Below are 18,767 nucleotides of genomic sequence, written 5' to 3' on the forward strand. Positions count from 1 at the left end.
CTCTTCTTAATATCTTCAGCTTCTGTTAGGTCCATACCATGTCGGTCCTTTATCGAGCCCATCTTTGCATGAAATGTTCCCTTGGTATCTCTAAGAGATCTAGAGATCTCTTGAAGAGATCTCTAGTCTTTCCCATTGTGTTGTTTTCCTCTATTTCTTTGCATTGATCGCTGAGGAAGGCTTTATCTCTTCTTGCTATTCTTTGGAACTCTGCCTTCAGATGCTTATATCTTTCCTTTTCTCCTTTGCTTTTCACTTCTCTTCTTTTCACAGCTATTTGTAAGGCCTCCCCAGATATCCATTTTGGTTTTTTGCATTTCTTTTCCATGGGGATGGTCTTGATCCCTGTCTCCTGTACAATGTCATGAATCTCATTCCATAGTTCATCAGGCACTCTATCTATCAGATCTAGTCCCTTAAATCTATTTCTCACTTCCACTGTATTGTCATAAGGGATTTGATTTAGGTCATACCTGAATGGTCTAGTGGTTTTCCCTACTTTCTTCAATTTAAGTCTGAATTTGGCAATAAGGAGTTCATGGTCTGAGCCACAGTCAGCTCCTGGTCTTGTTTTTGTTGACTGTATAGAGCTTCTCCATCTTTGGCTGCACAGAATATAATCAATCTGATTCCGGTGTTGGCCATCTGGTGATGTCCATGTGTAGAGTCTTCTCTTGTGTTGTTGGAAGAGGGTGTTTGCTATGACCAGTGCATTTTCTTGGCAAAACTCTATTAGTCTTTGCCCTGCTTCATTCCATATTCCAAGGCCAAATTTGCCTATTACTCCAGGTGTTTCTTGACTTCCTACTTTTGCATTCCAGTCCCCTATAATGAAAAGGACATCTTTTTTGGGTGTTAGTTCTAAAAGGTCTTGTAGGTCTTCATAGAAATGTTCTCCTCTCTCGGTAGAGAGGATTTTTTTAAATATTTATTTATTTATGGCTGTATGGGGTCTTAGTTGCAGTATATGAACCCACATCCCCTGAATTGAAAGGCAGATTCTTTTTTTTTTTTTTTTTAGCACTGCCCCTGTTTCCGACCCCCTTTCCCTGCTGCGCCCGCCCATGGGATCCAGGGCTGAGCCAGAAGGCAGATTCTTAACCACTGGACCACCAAGGAAGTCTCTGTAGAAAGAACTGATTGAGATAGTTACCAAATTTATCCTGTTTTCTGACAGCATACTATCTAGTGAAAAATCCCTGCTTCCTTAGTGAGTGCATCCGTGTGTGCTCAGTCATGTCTGACTCTTTGCGACCTCGTGGACTATAATCCGCCAGGCTCCTCTGTCCATGGGATTTCCCACGCAGGAATACTGGAGTGGGTTGTCATTTCCTCCTCCATGGAATCTTCCCAACCCAGGGATTGAACTCACGTCTTCTGCACTGGCAGGCTGATTCCACTGAGCCACCTGGGAAGCCCATATTTTCTTAGGCCTGCCCCCAAATCGCCTAACCAAAGCCCACATACTGTCATAGATTTTTGTTCTAACACTCTCTTTCTGAGATGTCCCACAGTTCCCTACTCTTTTGATGCAAAGAGTCATAAGCCCAAGGTGTTCAACTACAGGTGTGTTTCTGGGGGTCGATGGTTGGAGGACATTTATAACATTCAGTGTTTCTTTTCTTCATTCTTAGCCTCTGAGCTCTACCTTAGGGATCTGGAGTCAGGCTCTGTGGGAGAAGATGGTACAAAGGCAGAAAGTGCTGTCAGAAGGGACAAAACAAGACATGCATTCACTCGACAGATATTTACTGGGCACCCACATAGGCCACACAGGGATCTTGGTGTGAAGGACAATAGACAAATAAAGCAAGATCCATGATTTTTAGGAAGCTTTCATCTGGGGGCTTGAGAGGTGGGAAAGACAGACTTCCCAGCTGGCTCAGTGGTAAAGAATCCGCCTGCCAATGCAGGAGCCACAGGAGACACAGGTTTGATCTCTGGGTCTGGAAGATCCCCTGGAAAAGGAAATGGCAACCCACTCCAGTATTCTTGCCAGGATAATCTCATGGACAGAGGACCCTGGCGGGCTACAGTCCATGGGGTTGAAAAGAGTAGGACTCAATTGAGCAACTGAGCACACATAAGGTGGGAAAGACACCTAAACAGATCACTGTGATCTATAGAGCTAAGTGCAGTGATTGAGGGAAGAATGCCCTGGGGGAGAAGAGGTGCATCGACCCTCATGTGGTGAGGCAGGTACCAAGAAAGGCTTTCTGGGGAAGGGGATCCTTGAGGCCCTGGAGGTCGAGGACCCTCTCATGAGAAGGGACAAGACAAGCAGGTCAGGGAGGTGACAAATAGCATGATGAGTGGGGAATTTTACTTGCAATTGATCTCACTAGAATGGAAAGTAAGAAGCAGTGTGGGGAGGGGGGGCCATGGGGCAGGGGATTAGGCTGGAGGCACTTACAAACGGGTTTGGGCTCTATGCTTGCCCCAAAGAAGGCATCATGGAATGTCCATTGAATGTTCCGCAAGTCCTGACATGATGAGATTATGTTTTTAAACATCATTTGAAAGTCTGCAACTTACTTGATTTTATCTGGTTTGTGGGGTTTTTGTTTGTTTTGGTTTGTTCTTTTTTCTGACTGAGTGGCATGTGGGATCTTAGTTCCTCAACCAGGGATCGAACCTGCAGCTCCTAAGCAACTTACTTAAAAAAGCATAAAATTATAAGATGTACTGATGGATGGATAAAGGGGAGGATAGATGGAAAAAGCACTTGATAAAGCAATTAATGATAGAATCTAAGTGGTGGATATTTGAGTGGTCCCTATAAAATAGTCTAACTCTTCTGTTTGAAAATGTTTGTAATAAACTTTGGAGAGGGGGTTATGTTGGCCTCTGTCCTGGAGGATGGATTGAGCAGGGTGAAGTCTAGAGGCAGGGAGAGTTGACTGATGCATCTCCAAGCCAAGGAAGGACAAAGGACAAAGATTGCCAGTAAACACAGGAATTTGAAGGGACAAGGAAGGTTCTTCCCTAGATACTTCTGAGAAAGTATGGCCCTGTTGACACCTTGATTCTAGACATTCAGCGTCCAGAACAGTGAGAGAATAGTTTCTCTTGTTTTAATCCACCCAGTTTGAGGCAATTTGTTACAGCAGACTTAGGAAATTAATACAGGAGTTGCGGATGTCAAGGTAGAAGGCACTACCATGGAAAGATTATTATTTATTATGCCATACTATCACATATTTTTTACCATATTTTGCCTTTTCAATATGGCTTTGTGTTTGCTTTCAGTTAAAAGCCTGAGTTTGAGCATCAAGGCCAATATCTAATTCAAGAGGCTGTGAGGAACAAATGGAATACGGTGTATGAAACCATTTGATAAACTGTTAAACTCTGTAAAGAAGGTATTAGTCCTGTTATCAGCATGTGGAGGAGCTGAAAACACCTTGAGCTAGAGAACGGAAAGCTAGGCCTTGGCCTCAGTGACTGCTTCACTTTCCAAACATAGCACCGTGTGAGTGGCCAGGACCCAATTCAAGTTTGTCAGCTTCTGAAAGATTCAAAAGTGCTTCTCTCCAGACAGGACAGAAGAGGGACAGGTCACAGTTTAAGATTAGGGACCAGGGGGGAAGACCTTCCCAGATTTAAACCATGTCACAATATGTCCCTTCATTCACTAAGAACTATGCAAGAAGGGTGGGAGAGGGACGCCAAGATGAGTAAGAGGCAGCTTCTGCCCTCAAGGACTTCACAGTCTACCGAGGTGAGTGCGATAGCTTGGGAGTGTGGACCTTCCTACAGAAAAAGCCAGGAACCCCGACTAGGGAAGGTGTCCTGGGGGAGGTGAGGTGAAGCTGCTCCACAACAACTGAGTGGGGTTGCCAAGATACCAGTCCTTCCGGAGAAAGAGGAATTAGGAGACGGTTTCCACTTATTGAATGCTATCAACCACCTCATTCCAGGATCTGTGCGAAGCGTCAGGGGAGGGAGAAAGTATGAAATCTGCATTTAGCCCTTGGGGAAGCTCTCCTGTTCTTGTAAGGAAGCTAAATCTGCATACCAGAAAAGGCAACTTTGAGATAAAGAAGAGTGACGTCAACCACTCGGACTTTGAATACCGGATATGGTGACTGTGAACTTTGCCCCGGGAAGATTTCTGCAGGAATGCAGGGGGCGAGGGGAGGGCAGGGGCGGGGATGTGGGTCCTGGTCACCTTGTCCCCCGTCGTCGCGTAACAGGCAGATGAAGGCTGCTTCTGTAATCGACGGTGCCTTGAGGGCGACGCGGGAAACAGGATGGGGGAGCCGGACTGGGGCTGACTGCGCGGTCCTGGAATCTGCGCTGCGGGAGTTGCCTCTCCCGGGCCGGACACCTGGATGCGCCCTGCCCCGGCGGAGACGCGCGCGCGGCCACACGGAGATCCGCGGGCGGCTCCCCACGCCTTTGTAATTCAGCCGTTTCCCAACTGGAACCGGTTGGCTGTAAATGCCCGGGAAGCCCGCCCCATCCGCCTACCCGGCTCTCCACCCGGTTGAAGGGAGTCGAAGAGGAAGAAACCTGTTAATAATCTGGAACTCTGGCGCAAATCCTGAGTCTTGCTCTCCGTCATCTTGTCATCCTCTTGGCTTAGGTTTCCAAGCCTCTCGCCTCTTACTTTTACGAGATCATCTTGGAAACAGGGGCAGTCTTTCTTTGAGTTTAACTTCCATACCTCACGTGGCAACACTGTACAAAGGTCTTTGCTGCGCGCGATGCTGGTGGTGTGGGGAGGTGGGTAGTTAGGAGGATGCACCTGGTCCTGAGATTAATTTTGAGGAAATCAAGGAAGAAAAAGGGCAGACGATTTGCCTTTGAAAGGGAAACGATATCCTCTCATACTCCAGGTTAAGCCAGTCTTTCTAAAAATTAAAATCTTTTCACACCTTTGAAAGGATTTTTGGGTTCTGCATTAGATCCACTCCCAAATATTGACCATGGGAGGCCACACTTACAGGATGTCTTAAAATTTTTGTGTCAACTTTTTTATTATGGAAAAATTAAAACACACATGAAGTGGAGAAATTAATATGATGAGCTCTTGTGAAACTATCACCCCCTTGGACAATGACCAGCTCATGACCAACTTTGTTTCATCAATTGCCTCCCACTCATCCTCCCCCTCTCCCCAGTGTGTCATTTTAAAGCAAATTCCAGGTGTATTTTATTAATAAAACTTCAATATACCAAAACCTCACTTTAAAGAGTACAATTATCACACCTTAAAAGTGCACAATTCCTTAATATAAATGTACAGTCTGTTAAATTTTGTCTCATGTTTTAAAATTAGATTACAATTAATTCATTCAAACCAGGATGCAAACAAGTCCACCATAGCGTTTGCTTGATATCTCTTTCAATCTTTAAGTTTCCTTTTTCTTATCTCCCCCACCTGCACCCCCAACCCCTTTTCTTCTGGAAATTTATCTGATGAAGATAACTGATTCTCTGTTCTGTGAATTTTCCCAAACTGGGATTTGCCGACTGCATTTCTGTTAGCATTGTTAAAATGATTCTGATAGATGGGTTTTAGGTTCATCATTTTGGGCAAGTATACGTCAAGTCATTACTTCCTATTGTATTACATTGGACAGCACATAATGTTGGATTGTTTTTCTTTTTATGATGCTAGGGTTGATCAGTGGGTTCAAGTATTGTCGGAATGATTCATCATTGTAAGATTCCCCGTAAGCTTTTCACATGTGTTTCTAGCAACCGTTGATTATTGCATCAGTCCTTTATTTCATTAGGCGTTAAAAGAATGATACAAGAATGGTGGCATAAAAACTATGTCTTTATTTACCAGCGTTCAGGAAGAAGTAAAGGTTTCTGAAAGAAAAGTGAAAGTTGCACAGTCGTGTCTGACTCTTGGTAATCCCAGGCCAGAATACTGGAGTGGGTAAGCCTTTCCATTCATCCAGAGGATCTTCCCAGCCCAGGGATTGAACCCAGGTCTCCCACATTGCAGGTGGATTCTTTACCAGCTGACCCACAAGGGAAGCCCAAAGGAGAATGCTGTGAGTAGGATTTGAACCTGCCCAGGCAAACCCCATTGGATTTCGAGTCCAATGCCTTAACCACTCGACCATCACAGCTCGGTTTCTAGCATCTTCCAAAAGTGACCAGTGAGTTTTTAGTTGTCATGATGAACTGGTGGAATTTTTCTTTTTTTGCATAGTTGACATATATTAATCAATTGCAGATATTATCCTCCTTCATGCTTAAAAGTGTCCCATCTTTAACCAGACATGGCCCCAGTAGCTTTCTCACAATCTGATGTGACAAAGTGCTCCAGGATCATCTTGTATATTTCTTCTCCCAGACCTAGAATTAGCCAGTTCTTCAAGGAGCCATTTTCTTTTGGGCGGGAAATAATAAGATTTTCATCTGGGTGTAAGCAGGGCTTGCTCAGTGCATCCAGTTAGGCCATTATTATCAATAATAGGGCTTCTTTGTGAAGGAAGCTAAGAAATGCATTTTATTATTTTTTTAAGGAAAATGCATCATGGGTTTATCACATTATGATTTTCCAATTCAAATTTGGGATCACTGTGCTTTTATTTCTCTTCTTTTATTTCATAATCATAAGAGAAAACTAATCTTTCAGGTTGAAAATCTTGGTTCCTGGTAATGTTAACATAATTGCTTATTTTCTTTATCTTATTATATTTGGGTATATATGTACATGTACATAATACATGGGCTACCCATGTGGCTCAGTGGTAAAGAATCTGTCTGCTAATGCAGGAGATATAGGTTGGATCCCTGGATCAGGAATAGCTCCTAGAGAAGGAAATGGCAACCCACTCCAGTATTCTTGCCTGGAAAATCCCATGGACAGAGAAACCATAGAGTCACAAAAGAGTCAGATATGACTTAGGGACTAAACAACATAATACATAATAAATTCAGAATAACAACAAAAATATTATTACCAAGATGATAACTGAACATTTTTAGTTTTATTTTCAATTCTTTTTGTCATTAGGCTATATTCCACAAAAGAGATACAGCTAAACTACTGTGTTTTAAAGTCACCTAAAATAACTCCTAAGAAGTTACCAACTACAGAGAATTTAAGCTACCAACTACTTACACTGTTAGGTTCCTCTTGTTTTAATTTAATTTTGTTTTATAATGATGTAAAACATTTACATAATTCCAAAGCCTAATTTCCATGTCTTCCACTTGGTTTCCCCTCCTCCCAAAGGTAGTGTTTTTGTTAGGTTTTGGTTTATCCTTCCACTTAAAAAATAAATATAAGCAAAAATATATATATATTCACATTTCCTCTTTTCTTAGGTAAAGTGTAGCATGCTGTGTTCACTATTCTCCATCTTGGTTTTTTTTCACTGAGTATATCCTGGAGGTCATCCTAAAATAATAGACAGACAGTCCTCACTTGCGAAACTGAGTCATCTGGGGAGACAACAGTCAGCGATCCAGCGTCGTTTTTCAGGTCCCTCAAAAGGATGAGGCCCAGATGGGCCAAGCCTGCACACACTCTCAAGGACATCGAGGATAAAAGCCACAGCCTCAAATCAGTGTGTGGTCCCCTGAAATCTGCATCTCAACCAACATTCTCATTGCAGAATCTTCAACTATCACCTATTGATTTATAATGCGACAATAAATAGCCTTGTCTATTTGAAGCTTCCTTTTCAACCTAGGTATACTGGGGAGAAAGGGGGACTGAAAGTAACAAGGTAAATGTAAAGGGCGGGGTGGGGGCCGTGGGGGTAATGTCAGAAATATCAGGCCTCGATCAAGAAGCCAAAGAGTGTAACCTTCCTAAAGGGTTCCTGGAAGTCTAGCTTCAACCCTACCGCACACATCCCACACATCCCAAAGCGAGGGGGTAACGGGGAGGAGACGCAGAGGAAAGCAAAGGAACAACTCTAGGGACTCAGGGTGATCTGAGTGCCGGGAAACAGGAGCCGGAAAAAGGGGAAGATCTGCCCTGGAAACGAGGCGTGGAAGGTGTAGAGGTGGTTGCTCGTGGTGGCGTCGTAGAACACGACCTTGCCGCACTCGTGATTCACGTGGACGCCCACTTTCCTGAGACAGACCGAGAGATCCTCGCGGGTGCCGGTCTCGGTGAGCGCCTGGCACTCGGAGCCCGCGATGCGCAGCGCCCAAAAGCCACTCAAAGGCTCTATCTGCAGCATGCCCTTCCTAGGCACTAGCTCCGAGGCCACGCCCACCACGCAGCCCCCGCCCTCGGGCCCTTGGAGCTCCGCCTCCCAGGTCTGGCAGCCGGAGCAGAGGCCTGGCAAGCCCAGGACACAGCGGAACGGATAGAAGCGCTCGGGGTCGGTGTGCCCAGCGCAGACTCTCTGAGGAACCGGCTTCAGCGTCACTGTCTTCAGATCCTGGGAAATGATGAGATCTGGGTGAGCCGAAGCCGCATCCAGGGTCAGTGGGTCTGCGGGAAGATGAGGAGAAAGAGGGGCAACCCCAGGTCAAGCCATCCGGCCCCCTTTAGGATGGCCTTCTCTAGAAGTCAAGGTCACCTTTGCCCCCAGAGATATCCTAGCCCCCCGCCCCCTCCTTGACATTAATCCCTAAATTTCACCATATGCAGCTCTGAGGGTGGTCTCCCTCAGAGAGAGTGGTGGGGAGGTGTCATTTCAACACTCAGAACTGAGACTATCTCCTCTTCCTTCCCTGTTTCCTGTGGTCTTCATATCTAGAACAAGATTTGAGGCTTGTATAAGAGATGTCAAGGTTCAGATTGTCTGAGCTCGAGTAATTTTCTAAAGTACAGTCCCTCAAAGGTTCAGTGGAGGGGTGGAGTGCAGAAGGAGGAACTGTCAGCCCTCTCCCATCTCACTACATAGGCACACTTTGGGGGTTGGGGCAGTGCGGTGGGCGCTCAGCATGCAGTATCTTAGTTCCCCCACCAGGGTTGGAACCCACCGCCCCTGAAGTAGAAGCATGGAGTCTTAACCACTGGAGAAGCCTGCCCCTCACACGCTTTTAATTGGGTTTGGATATTAAGTTATAGTTTGTCAAAGGTAGAAGGCCTACAATGGCTTGAGAAGCTGTGGTTCCAGGCCTTGCCAAAGACTTAGGAATGGGGGCCTCATCCTCTTAATCTTGTGTGTGTGTTACTCGATCAGTCCTGTCCGACTCTTTGCAGCCCTACAGACTGTAGCCCGACAGGCTCCTCTGTCCATGGGGTTCTCCAGGCAAGAATACTGGAGTAGCTTGCCATTCCTTTCTCCAGAGGATCTTCCCGACCCAGGGATCAAACCCTGGTCTCCTGCATTGCAGGCAGATTCTTTACCGTTTGAGCTACAGGGAAGTCCTCCTCTTATTCTAATATGACTTAATGTTTCCTTGCTGGATGGGGTGTTTAGGAGAGATGGAGGATGTGGGAATGTTGGGAAGAGGAAAAAGAGTGGTCAGAATCATGAGGATGAGTTAGGTGGATTGGGGCCCAGGTAGTTCTTACTGGTCTCTTGGATTCCACCCTGGCTAAACTGATGCCTTGGTAGTTGAAAAAAAAAAGTGGGGGGACTGGAGCAGTCAACTATAGTGACTTTCTTTATCCACCAGGGGGCACCACAGCCAAAGCAGTAAGCAGAAGCCAAGTGATGGGTCCTCGTCCTCCTTTTGCTTGAGAACACCTGCTCCCTTCTCCAAGTCCTCACCTCCATCCCCATCTCCACACCCTCAAGGACCTTTCAGTGTTCTCAGCCACTCACCTATCACCGTCTTGAGCTCTTCAATATTCGTAGCTCCAGGGCTCCCCAGGTTCTCAGAGCTGTCCCAGTTTGATGAATAAGAAACAAAAGAGTCCCTGTTTCGTTTCCGGAAGAGTGGGCTGAGTGAAATTGAGAGTTTGGGATTTTGCAGCACTGGTTTAGTTGTTCTGTCAACTTTGAGAGAGAAGGGGAGGACAGAAGAGAGGTCAGTGGGGGCAAGGCAGCAATGTCAGAAAGTGCTTCCGAGCTCTAGACACAGCAGGAGGAATCAGAGGTAGACTCAGGAAAGTGAAACTGCCCACATGGTTCCAGTAGCTGGGGATCAACAGAAATTCTTGGGCTTGCCTTACTGAATGATTGATAGATAAGGGAACAATTTATTAAAACCCCTCTACTTGTAAGCTGTCTTCACTGGTTAAGCTCACTTTAGTTATTTTTTCCATCTAATTGTAATTTTTCCTTTTAATTGCATGTGTGTGTGTGCTAGTCACTCAGTCGTATCAGACTCTCTGCGACACCATGGACTGTAGCCACCAGGCTCCTCTGTCCATGGAATTCTCCATGCAAGAATACTGGAGTGGGCATCCATTCCCTTCTCCAGGGGATCTTCTCGACCCAGGGATAGAACCTGGATCTCCCACATTGCAGGCGGATTCTTTACCATTAATTGCATTACCCTCCAGGTGCTTGGGAGGGGATAGCATTTGACCCCCTTGACTCCACCATTAGAAGCCACCAGCATTCAGGGGCAGGACTCTTACCTGGAGGGCTCAACTCAGGCTCTGAGGTTTTGTTTGTCTTAGGATCATTTTTCTCTGACAGGTACCCTAGAAATTGGTGAGAGAAAACCAGTGTTGGTCTTGATAACCTGAAGCTGCAAACTAAAAACCAAACAGCCTGCCACCATCAATAAGAACAAGAATTGGTGATTCTCAGTAAGGGCTGCCCCCTAGGTCATGAGGAAGTATAGAAGCCTTTCAGGTTGTCCCAATGCCTGCAAAGGAGGGGGTACTCTACTGGCCTAGAATGTTTCCTGAGGCCTGGGATGTGATTCAGCAGACCACAAGGCAGAGAGCACAGTGGAGACTTAACCATGTGCAAAAACCAACAGCTCCTCTGGTGGAAAAACACTAGTGGAACAGAATCTTAAGTTCTGCTCTTGGCTTTGGAAGGCATTGTGTAGTTTCTGGCTTTGGCAAAATGATTTCTAATGCTGTCTTTTCCACTTAAATACTCACATGACTTGGGTAATTTACTTCACCTCTCTGAAGTTGCAGGGGCCTTATTTATTGTAAATTGCCAATAATAACACCTGTCTAGGAGGATGGTAGTGAGATTTTGAACTTTTAGAAGTGGACTGCTTAGCACATGGTGGATCTTGAAGAAATGGTACTTCTAGTGTTACCATCTCAGATAGCAGGGCCGTCTCTGATGGCTTGGGCATACGCTGCGGTTACTGGGGGTCTCCCTCCCCTGGGCTGTCATGACCTGACTTATAACCAGAAACCCAGCCAATGGCTGATGGCAGCTACTACTACAGAGACCGAGCTGCTTTGTCTTCTCCTTGTCTTATCTTTTCTTCCCTTACTGTGAGGAATGGAGGAATAAATTTGAAACTTCCTGTTACTCTTTTTTTGTGGGGGGGGCATGGTGTGCAGCATGTGGGATCTTAGTTCCCCAACCAGGGATCAAACCCATGCCCCCTGAATTAGAGGCATGGAGTCTTACCCACTGGACCACCAGGGATGTCCCAGAATTTTCTGTTACTTTTAAATATTTCTAAATTTTGGGATTAGTCTCTGTTTTGTGAGTTACCTGAGTTTAAAATAATAAAACATATCCATATGCCTGTGCTTCTCCCTTGATGAGGAATGGGGATTCACCTATATTTGGCCTCCGTGTAAGCAGAGAGACAGAATTCTTCCCCTTTGCTTTTTTCACTTTCCCCAAAGGGCAGGAGCAGTCATCACTTACAGCTCTTTCTGTCTTCCTCAGACAAGCCACTGAGGAATTTGCTTTTATCTTTCTTGCTGTCAGCCTGGAAAATGTCTGTGGGGAGAGAACAGAATGAGATGGAGTAAATTCAGAGAGTTTGAACAAGGAACCCACGATCACACAGCAGGCATCAAATTTCAAATGCCTTGAACTTGACTCTCAGAGTCTTAGTGGACCAAGGTGTAAAACTCTGAGAGATGCCCTTTCTGTTACCCTGGAGTGGCTCTCTAGCCCAGCACCATCCAGTAGAAATACACTCAAGTCACAAATAACATTTTAAAAATTCTAGTAGTCACAAGGGAAGGGCTTTCCTTGTAGCTCAGTCAGTACAGAATCTGCCTGCAGTACAGGAGACCCGGGTTCAATCCCTGGGTTGGGAAGATCCCCTGGAGAAGGAAATGGCAACCCACTCCAGTATCCTTGCCTGGAAAAGCTCATGGACACAGAAGCCTAGTGGGCTGCAGTCCATAGGGTCCCAAAGAGTCGGGCACGACTGAGCGACTAACATTTACTTACTTACTTAGTAGTCACATTACAAAAAGTAAAGTAAAAAGAAACTGATAAAATTAATTTTTAATTATATTTTCTATTTAAACCATTATTAACAAATATTGCCTTTCGACCTATAAAAAGTTATTACTATATTTTACATTCTATTTTCGCACTAAGTCTTGTGAAATCTGACATGTTTCCTTCACTAGCAGCACACCTGACTTTGGACGAGCCACATTTCAAATGCCCAAGTGCATGTGTGGCTAGTAGCTAACATATTAGGCAGCACAAATCTAGTCCCTTCCTAGTGAGGAGAAAGGGCTGAGGGACAAAGGTGCTGTTTGGCCTCATGCTTTAGCTTCAGAAGAAGGTCTGCTGTGGTGCCAGCCACTCAGGCACAGGGTGTGGTAAAGGATGGTCCCACCTACTTAAAGCCTGGGTGTAATCCCTCTCCTCCCGATAAGAGAAGACTCAAGACAAGAAAGGCAAGGGAGCTCCAGACCAAGGCGCTTGGTGCCCTCTGTCCCAGTTCTCCCCAAGGAGGGAGTTCTGTGCCCCCGTCTCCCAGACATGGAGGGCTGTCAACGTCTGTGTACCCTCATGGAAACAGGGGCAGAGGACAAAAGACTGTGTGGTTGGAGAATGAGCCCATAACTCGGGGACGATGGCCTGTGTCCGGCCTGCACTTGCTGTAGGGGTGCTGGGCTAAGGGAAGAGTTATAGAGTGGGACCCCTAGATAAGGGGCTTCCTCTGGGCCTCTGCACCCTTCTAGTGCCCTGTAGCTCCAGGACAGGAGAGAGCCAGCCCTGGGTATAGGTGGAGGGAGACACAGGGGATCTCCTCTGAGGGCCACCAGCCCAGCCATAGCAAATGCTCAGCAACCCTCTTATGAGGGGTCTGCACACCTGGAGCCAGAGGAAACACTGGCCAGGAGTGCTATGCTTCCAGGGCCTTCAGGGTCCAGCCACCAACCCCCTCCACCTCTGGTTTCCCAGACCCAGTCATTCCCCAACAAGAGGCAACCATCCTCAGACTAGGCAGCTATGGAGATTAGACCAGTATTGTAAGTAGGCCCCCAGAACCTCCTCCATCCAGTGGACTCTAAGAGGGCCAGGTGGGAGTTAGGGGACTGTGTGTAGGGGTGGGTGGGGAAGAAAATACAGCAGACCACGTTCATCTGTGCCAAAAGGTAGAGAGTATATTTGTAGCCCCCTTCTCCATGTCCAATCCCAGCATGTGCCAAAGTGAAAAGGTAATAAACCCCTTTATTGAAATTCTAAACTGAAGCCAAACTATTTAATTTTATTTTTTAGATTGTAGCTCTTCTATGTGAGATTGAACCCAGGCCATGGCAGTGAAAGGCCAGCATCCTAACCACTAGGCCACCAGGGAACTTCAGAACCAAACTGGAATGACTATGAAAACCTGAAATGACTATGAAATTGTTGGGTTACATGATATTACACCACGTGGGATGGGAGAACTGGACAAAGCAGTTACTAGGGAAAAGAAAAGTTCAAAACAACAAAATTAAGAACAAAAACTCTGTGTCTGGGGACTGGAGATTCTTAGCTGAACGAGTGGTATTCTTGGGGGCATTGTCGTGGTCCTCTTTTTCCAGAGGCATATGGGAGGGGTCTTGGGGTGGGAGACTCTTGTGATATTTCCTGGGAGGAAACTCCATCCAGCTCTCTCTACTCCTGGTTTAGACAAGCACAACCCTTGCTGTAAAGGGAGTCCTTACAAATACCCAGCTGTCTTCCTAGTTGTAAACCCAGACATGTTTTTGAAAAATATCTGACCAAATATCTAAAGCCCAAGTCATCTACTTCTGTCTGACTTCTATTTCCCTGCAAGGCTGCAAGAAGGATTTCCCTAAGCTGTCATTGACTTTGAATCTATTTTCTTGTATTCTGTAGTCAGAAATAGATTGAACTCCAGGTCTGACCCACCAGACAACTGGTCTACCACCTTCCTGCCAGTCACTGTGCCAGGCATGGGAACCTCTTGCAGCTTTCACAAGAAGAGTCAGGGATGCAAACAGGTGAAACATGATGAAGGCAGAGTGCAAGAAATGCCTGAAAAGAAAGATACAGATGCCTGGAAAGTGCCCAGCAGAGAGCCTGGCACTGGAAATACCCTATATAATTACTATTGATATGGATGAGTTACAGTTCCATTTCCTCAGGGTGATGGAGGAAGAATCCCCCAAAGGGAGGTGAACTGAGTTGGTGACAGCCTCTTCCTTACCTTTGAATTTCTTCAGGCTCTTTGTGAGGGAATCATGTCGTGATTTGATGTCACTGAGTTTTTTCTCTAGGTCCATTGAAACAGGGGTTGGGTTGAGAAAGCGAAACGCTTCACTCCTAGGAAGATATGGCTGAACTGGATGGTGAGATCAAGGGATGGGGTGCAGGGGAGAAAGAGCTGTGACAAAGAGGTGGGGATGAGGTGATGGAGCCTTGAGGGTGAGGAAGGAAATCAGAGGATAGTGAGCTGAGAGTCAGGAGGCCAGGGCTAGGGATATTGGGGCCACGGTGAGGTGGGGCATAGTGTGATATGGAAATGCAGATGGCAGATAAGCCAGAAAAAAGCAGAGAGGAAGAGGGCAGAGAGATGGGGTAGGGGACCCAGGAGCCATCTAGTTGAGCAAGGGGTCATGCAGGAAGTGCAAGGAAATAGGAGAATCTGTGATGAAGAAATTGGAACATAAAGAAAACAGCTCTTCTCTTGAGTAACCAACTCAGCTTAAGCTGCAGCCTAAGTACCTGACTGCAGTTAGACAGAGTAGACAGGAACTTGGGAGGGAAGAATGTTGAGTACTTGAATGTATGTTGAGTATTGTAAGATGAATGAATCAGTGGGCAAAATGCACTTGGGGTGGCCCATCATACCTGCACAAGGCAATTTTGATGTCCTAGAAGAGAAAGAGAAACAGCACAGTCTTAGCACTTGGCTGATTCATGGGAGCCAAGGAGAAGGTACCAACCATGCAGGGCATGGGGTAGAACAGGTGGAATGAGAACATCTCTCTTCCTATATGAACATCTCCACAAAGAGTTCCTCCAGGAAGTGTCCAATATGCCAGTAGGCAGGAAAATGATCAGACCTCGAGAGGAACTAACTGAGTTGTTTGAAAATAAGTTTTGTCTCTGAGACTAAACCAGAGAAGGGAGAAGAGAGACAGGAAAAGGGCTGGAATGGCTTTGTGTGGTCTTCCTTTAAAAAAAAAAAAAAAGAAAAGAAATGGATTTCTGAACTAGTGGGAATGGGAGATGGATTCAGGAGGGAGCTCAGCTTATCCTGTGTATCACCTAGACCGCACTGTCCAGTATGGCAGCCACCAGTCACACATGGCTATTGAAAACTTTGAAACATGGCTAGTACGACAAGGAACCAAAGTTTTAAATTTTATGAGAGTCACCAATCCAAATTTAAATTAAAAAAAAAAACTGAAATAGTATAAAATACTTTTTCCATTGACCACAACTATATTGATTTGGTCAGAGTACATTTAATTCAACCATTCAAAATATGATGTCTGAACTGAGATCTGCCAAACATATACCAGATTTTAAAGACTCAATTTTTTTAAAGGAAGAGGTTCATGAAATATTTCATTAATACTTTAAAAATATTGGTTAATGATTGAAATTATAATACTTTGGATATATTGGGTAAAATAAAATATTTCACTTAATTTTACCTGTGTCTCTTTACCCTTCTAATGTGACTACAAGAAAAAAAGTTTAAGTCATATTTGTGGCTTGCAAAATAATTCTAAATTACACATATAGCTCACATTGTACTTCTAAATTATATACATTGTGTGAAATATATTTGTAAATTATGGCTCACACAGTATTTCTATTGGGCAGCACTGAGCTGGGGGAAGGAAGATAGAGGCAACTCTGGTATCCTGCCACGTGGTCAGTGCTCTGATCTGTAACTAGGGATGGGTCACTGTGTTTTTACAACTTGGTCCCCAAGGGACACTCACCTGGAGCAGCTGGCCTGGCGGCAAACACTGCCTGGACTTCAGGGAATCCTTCAGCTTCCTGAGATAGTTCAGCTGCGACTTGGTGGAAATGACATATAATTTCTCCCCCTTGGAGATCTCCTGACCCAGCCAGTTGATTCGGGACAAGAGGAAGCTCTTCTCCTCTTTTAGCACCTTACGCAGTTGTCTGAAGGCTTCGATGACCATCTCCTTCTCTAATTCCACCTGGTACTGGGGGCAAGAAAGTGGACATTCAGAAGATGAGAGGATGGCCTCAAAGTTCCTTCTATCCCATTTTATTCAATGTTATCATTTTATTAAGTTTATTCTGAGCAACATGCAATGGCAGACACGGAGGAAAGGAAATAGGAGGCGAACAAGCTTTTGAAAGCCCTTACTATGTGCCTTGTTTTCATTTTAGGTTATTTATTCATATTTTTTGCTTCAAGGATAGGTAGCTAATACTTAATACCTAAGTATTAAGTATTCATATTTCCAGTAGGCTTTTCAGTTTATAATTTGCTTTCACATAGATTTTTTTTTCCTTTGTACACACACCCACACACAAAACAGATATAGATATTTGAGTGGGTTCATAGCGTTTTCATTTTCTAACTTGAGAAGTCAGTTTCTAGGTAAGTAAGGGACTGTGAGGGGCAGAGATGGGTCTTAAAACTGGTATTTCCTATTCTAAGACCAGCACCAGTTTTCCTTACACTACCTGTCCCCAGGTGGAGGAGACCAAAGCAGTCAACCTACTCCAACAACATGAGGCTGGACGTGGAAGATGCTAGCACTGGCAAACCAAACGCTGTAGAGGAGGAGAAGGCTGGAGCACACCCTTACCCCCGATGCCACAATTCTTTCTGTCCCTCCTACACTCCATCCCATTCTGTATCTGTTCCTTTGTCAATAAGGTCTTTTTGAGTGGTCAGTGTAATAAGGAGTTCTAGGAGTTTTGCAGAGATACTATTTCTGCTTTCAAGCTCATAGACAGAGAGACCCGCACCTGAGTTTTTCTTACCATGGAGACTTTGATACAGTGTTCACCTTGTGCCATTGCCTGAATTATCTCCCTCTCCTTTTGCTGCAAGACCTCGATTTGTGATTGGATCCGCCCCTGTGGGGAGAGAGTTGTCTTGGCAAGTCGTGCCTGGAGATCTCCTGACCTCATGATGCCCTCCTTATTTCTTGGGATGGAGGGCAAGTCCTTGTGTCATTATTAATAGATCCCCCTTTCCTGTTCAAGCTGGGGGCTGGGGTGTGACGGGGGAGGAAGAACTATGGAGCCTAAGTGACCTACAAGAAAGGAATGTGGTAATAAATTATAACTAATAAATTATGACTAATATTTGGATGTGCTTTGGGGTTATCAAAGGATTTCCACAAACCTTCTCTCATTTGTCATACCTACGACTCTTAAGAAGTACAATTTGTTTGACCCATTTAAAGAGGAGGCACCTGGATCTCAGAGAGGTAAAGTGACTCCTTGAAGGATCTACAAAAAGTTCATGAGTCTGAACCTGAACCTACACTTCTGACTCGAAATTCCGTGTTCTTTCCATCTCCATTATACCTTCGTTGCAACAAACATCAGTTCTCCAGCCTTAGACTTTTGAACCTACGGGCCTGACTGCAAATTTTCTACTCAGGTGCAAAGATGGGGCCATGGGTACAAACCCAGAGGGAGGAAATGACAGTTTCCAGGTCCTCACTGAACTCTTGATCTGATGGGGGAACAGGGAAGGGACCCCAAAATGCCTACCTGATAATTCTGGGCAGCTTCTTCTATCAGAGTTGTGTTGTGGGTTTTGTGGTCCTTGGATTCACGACACACCACGCAGAGGAACTTGCCATCGACTTCACAGAAGTAATGACATTTCTCTCCATGCCTTAGACATCTCAGCTCTTCGGTTTCTGGCTGCATCTCCGAGGGATCCATAGCTTGGATTTTCTCCACCAGATTTACCAAGAGCCAGTTGGGCGTGATCATGTCCCTCTTCACAATTTTGTTGCAGATAGGACATTTAAGAACGCTGTCTGCTGCTTCCCCGCTCTGAGTGATGCAACTGAGGCAGAAGTTGTGCCCGCAGTCAATGGTAGCAGGGTGCTGCAGAATATCCAAGCATATGGGGCAAATCATTTCTTCTTGAAGCTTACCGGTAAACTGTTGATGGGCCATGATGGGGCCAAAGGCTTCTTCAAGTCTGTAGGAAGTCGAGAAATCAGCTGTGGGCACTGATTCTAAGAAAAGAGAAGATAACAGAGGCAATGGAGGTCAGAGTCTATTAATTAGAGAATCAGAGAGAGAGGAAAAGGAGAGAGGAAAAAAACAATAGTAGAAAAGAGTCAAAATTAGAAGGTAGGAAATATTATAAAGAGGGAAACAGATGGACAATGCTACTTCACTGCCTCTTAAGAATGAATAGATGTAGTAAATGAATATACACTGCTTATAAAATGAGGTAAGTATTCCTGAACCTTGGACTACTTAAGGGTGTTTATGAGGCAGTTAACTGAGATTAGAAGGACCAGGGCACCAAAGTCCTTTCTCAGAGGTTCAGGGAAGGAGTGG

The 18,767-nt window shown here is 45.2% G+C and overlaps 1 protein-coding gene and 1 non-coding gene across 2 annotated transcripts; both read right to left on the reverse strand.

Moving 5' to 3' along the window:
* Positions 1–6,007: 6,007 nt before the first annotated feature.
* On the reverse strand, positions 6,008–6,089 carry TRNAS-CGA (transfer RNA serine (anticodon CGA)). The gene has a single exon. It is a non-coding gene; the product is annotated as a tRNA-Ser (tRNA).
* Positions 6,090–6,937: 848 nt separating this feature from the next.
* On the reverse strand, positions 6,938–18,480 carry TRIM31 (tripartite motif containing 31). The gene is made up of 8 exons (XM_055570993.1): positions 17,958–18,480; positions 17,217–17,312; positions 16,189–16,423; positions 14,443–14,577; positions 11,679–11,753; positions 10,466–10,531; positions 9,705–9,878; positions 6,938–8,419 (listed from the first exon to the last, which is right to left on the reverse strand). Exons 1-8 carry the CDS (start codon positions 18,372–18,374, stop codon positions 7,893–7,895), a joined length of 1,725 nt encoding a protein of 574 aa, XP_055426968.1. The 5' UTR covers positions 18,375–18,480; the 3' UTR covers positions 6,938–7,892.
* Between the last annotated feature and the right edge of the window lie 287 nt (positions 18,481–18,767).

The sequence above is a fragment of the Bubalus kerabau genome, chromosome 3 (genome assembly GCF_029407905.1).
Source record: "Bubalus kerabau isolate K-KA32 ecotype Philippines breed swamp buffalo chromosome 3, PCC_UOA_SB_1v2, whole genome shotgun sequence".
In the NCBI taxonomy this organism is placed as follows: Eukaryota; Metazoa; Chordata; class Mammalia; order Artiodactyla; family Bovidae; genus Bubalus; species Bubalus kerabau.

Excerpts from the sequence above, each read along its gene's own strand:
- TRIM31 (XM_055570993.1), bottom strand. The coding sequence starts at position 18,374 with ATGGCCCATCAACAGTTTACCGGTAAGCTTCAAGAAGAAATGATTTGC. Across the intron at positions 9,879-10,465 it reads GCCTGAGTTGAGCCCTCCAG|TTGACAGAACAACTAAACCA; the intron begins GTAAGAGTCCTG and ends TCTCTCTCAAAG. Across the intron at positions 8,420-9,704 it reads AGAGCTCAAGACGGTGATAG|ACCCACTGACCCTGGATGCG; the intron begins GTGAGTGGCTGA and ends ATCTTCCCGCAG.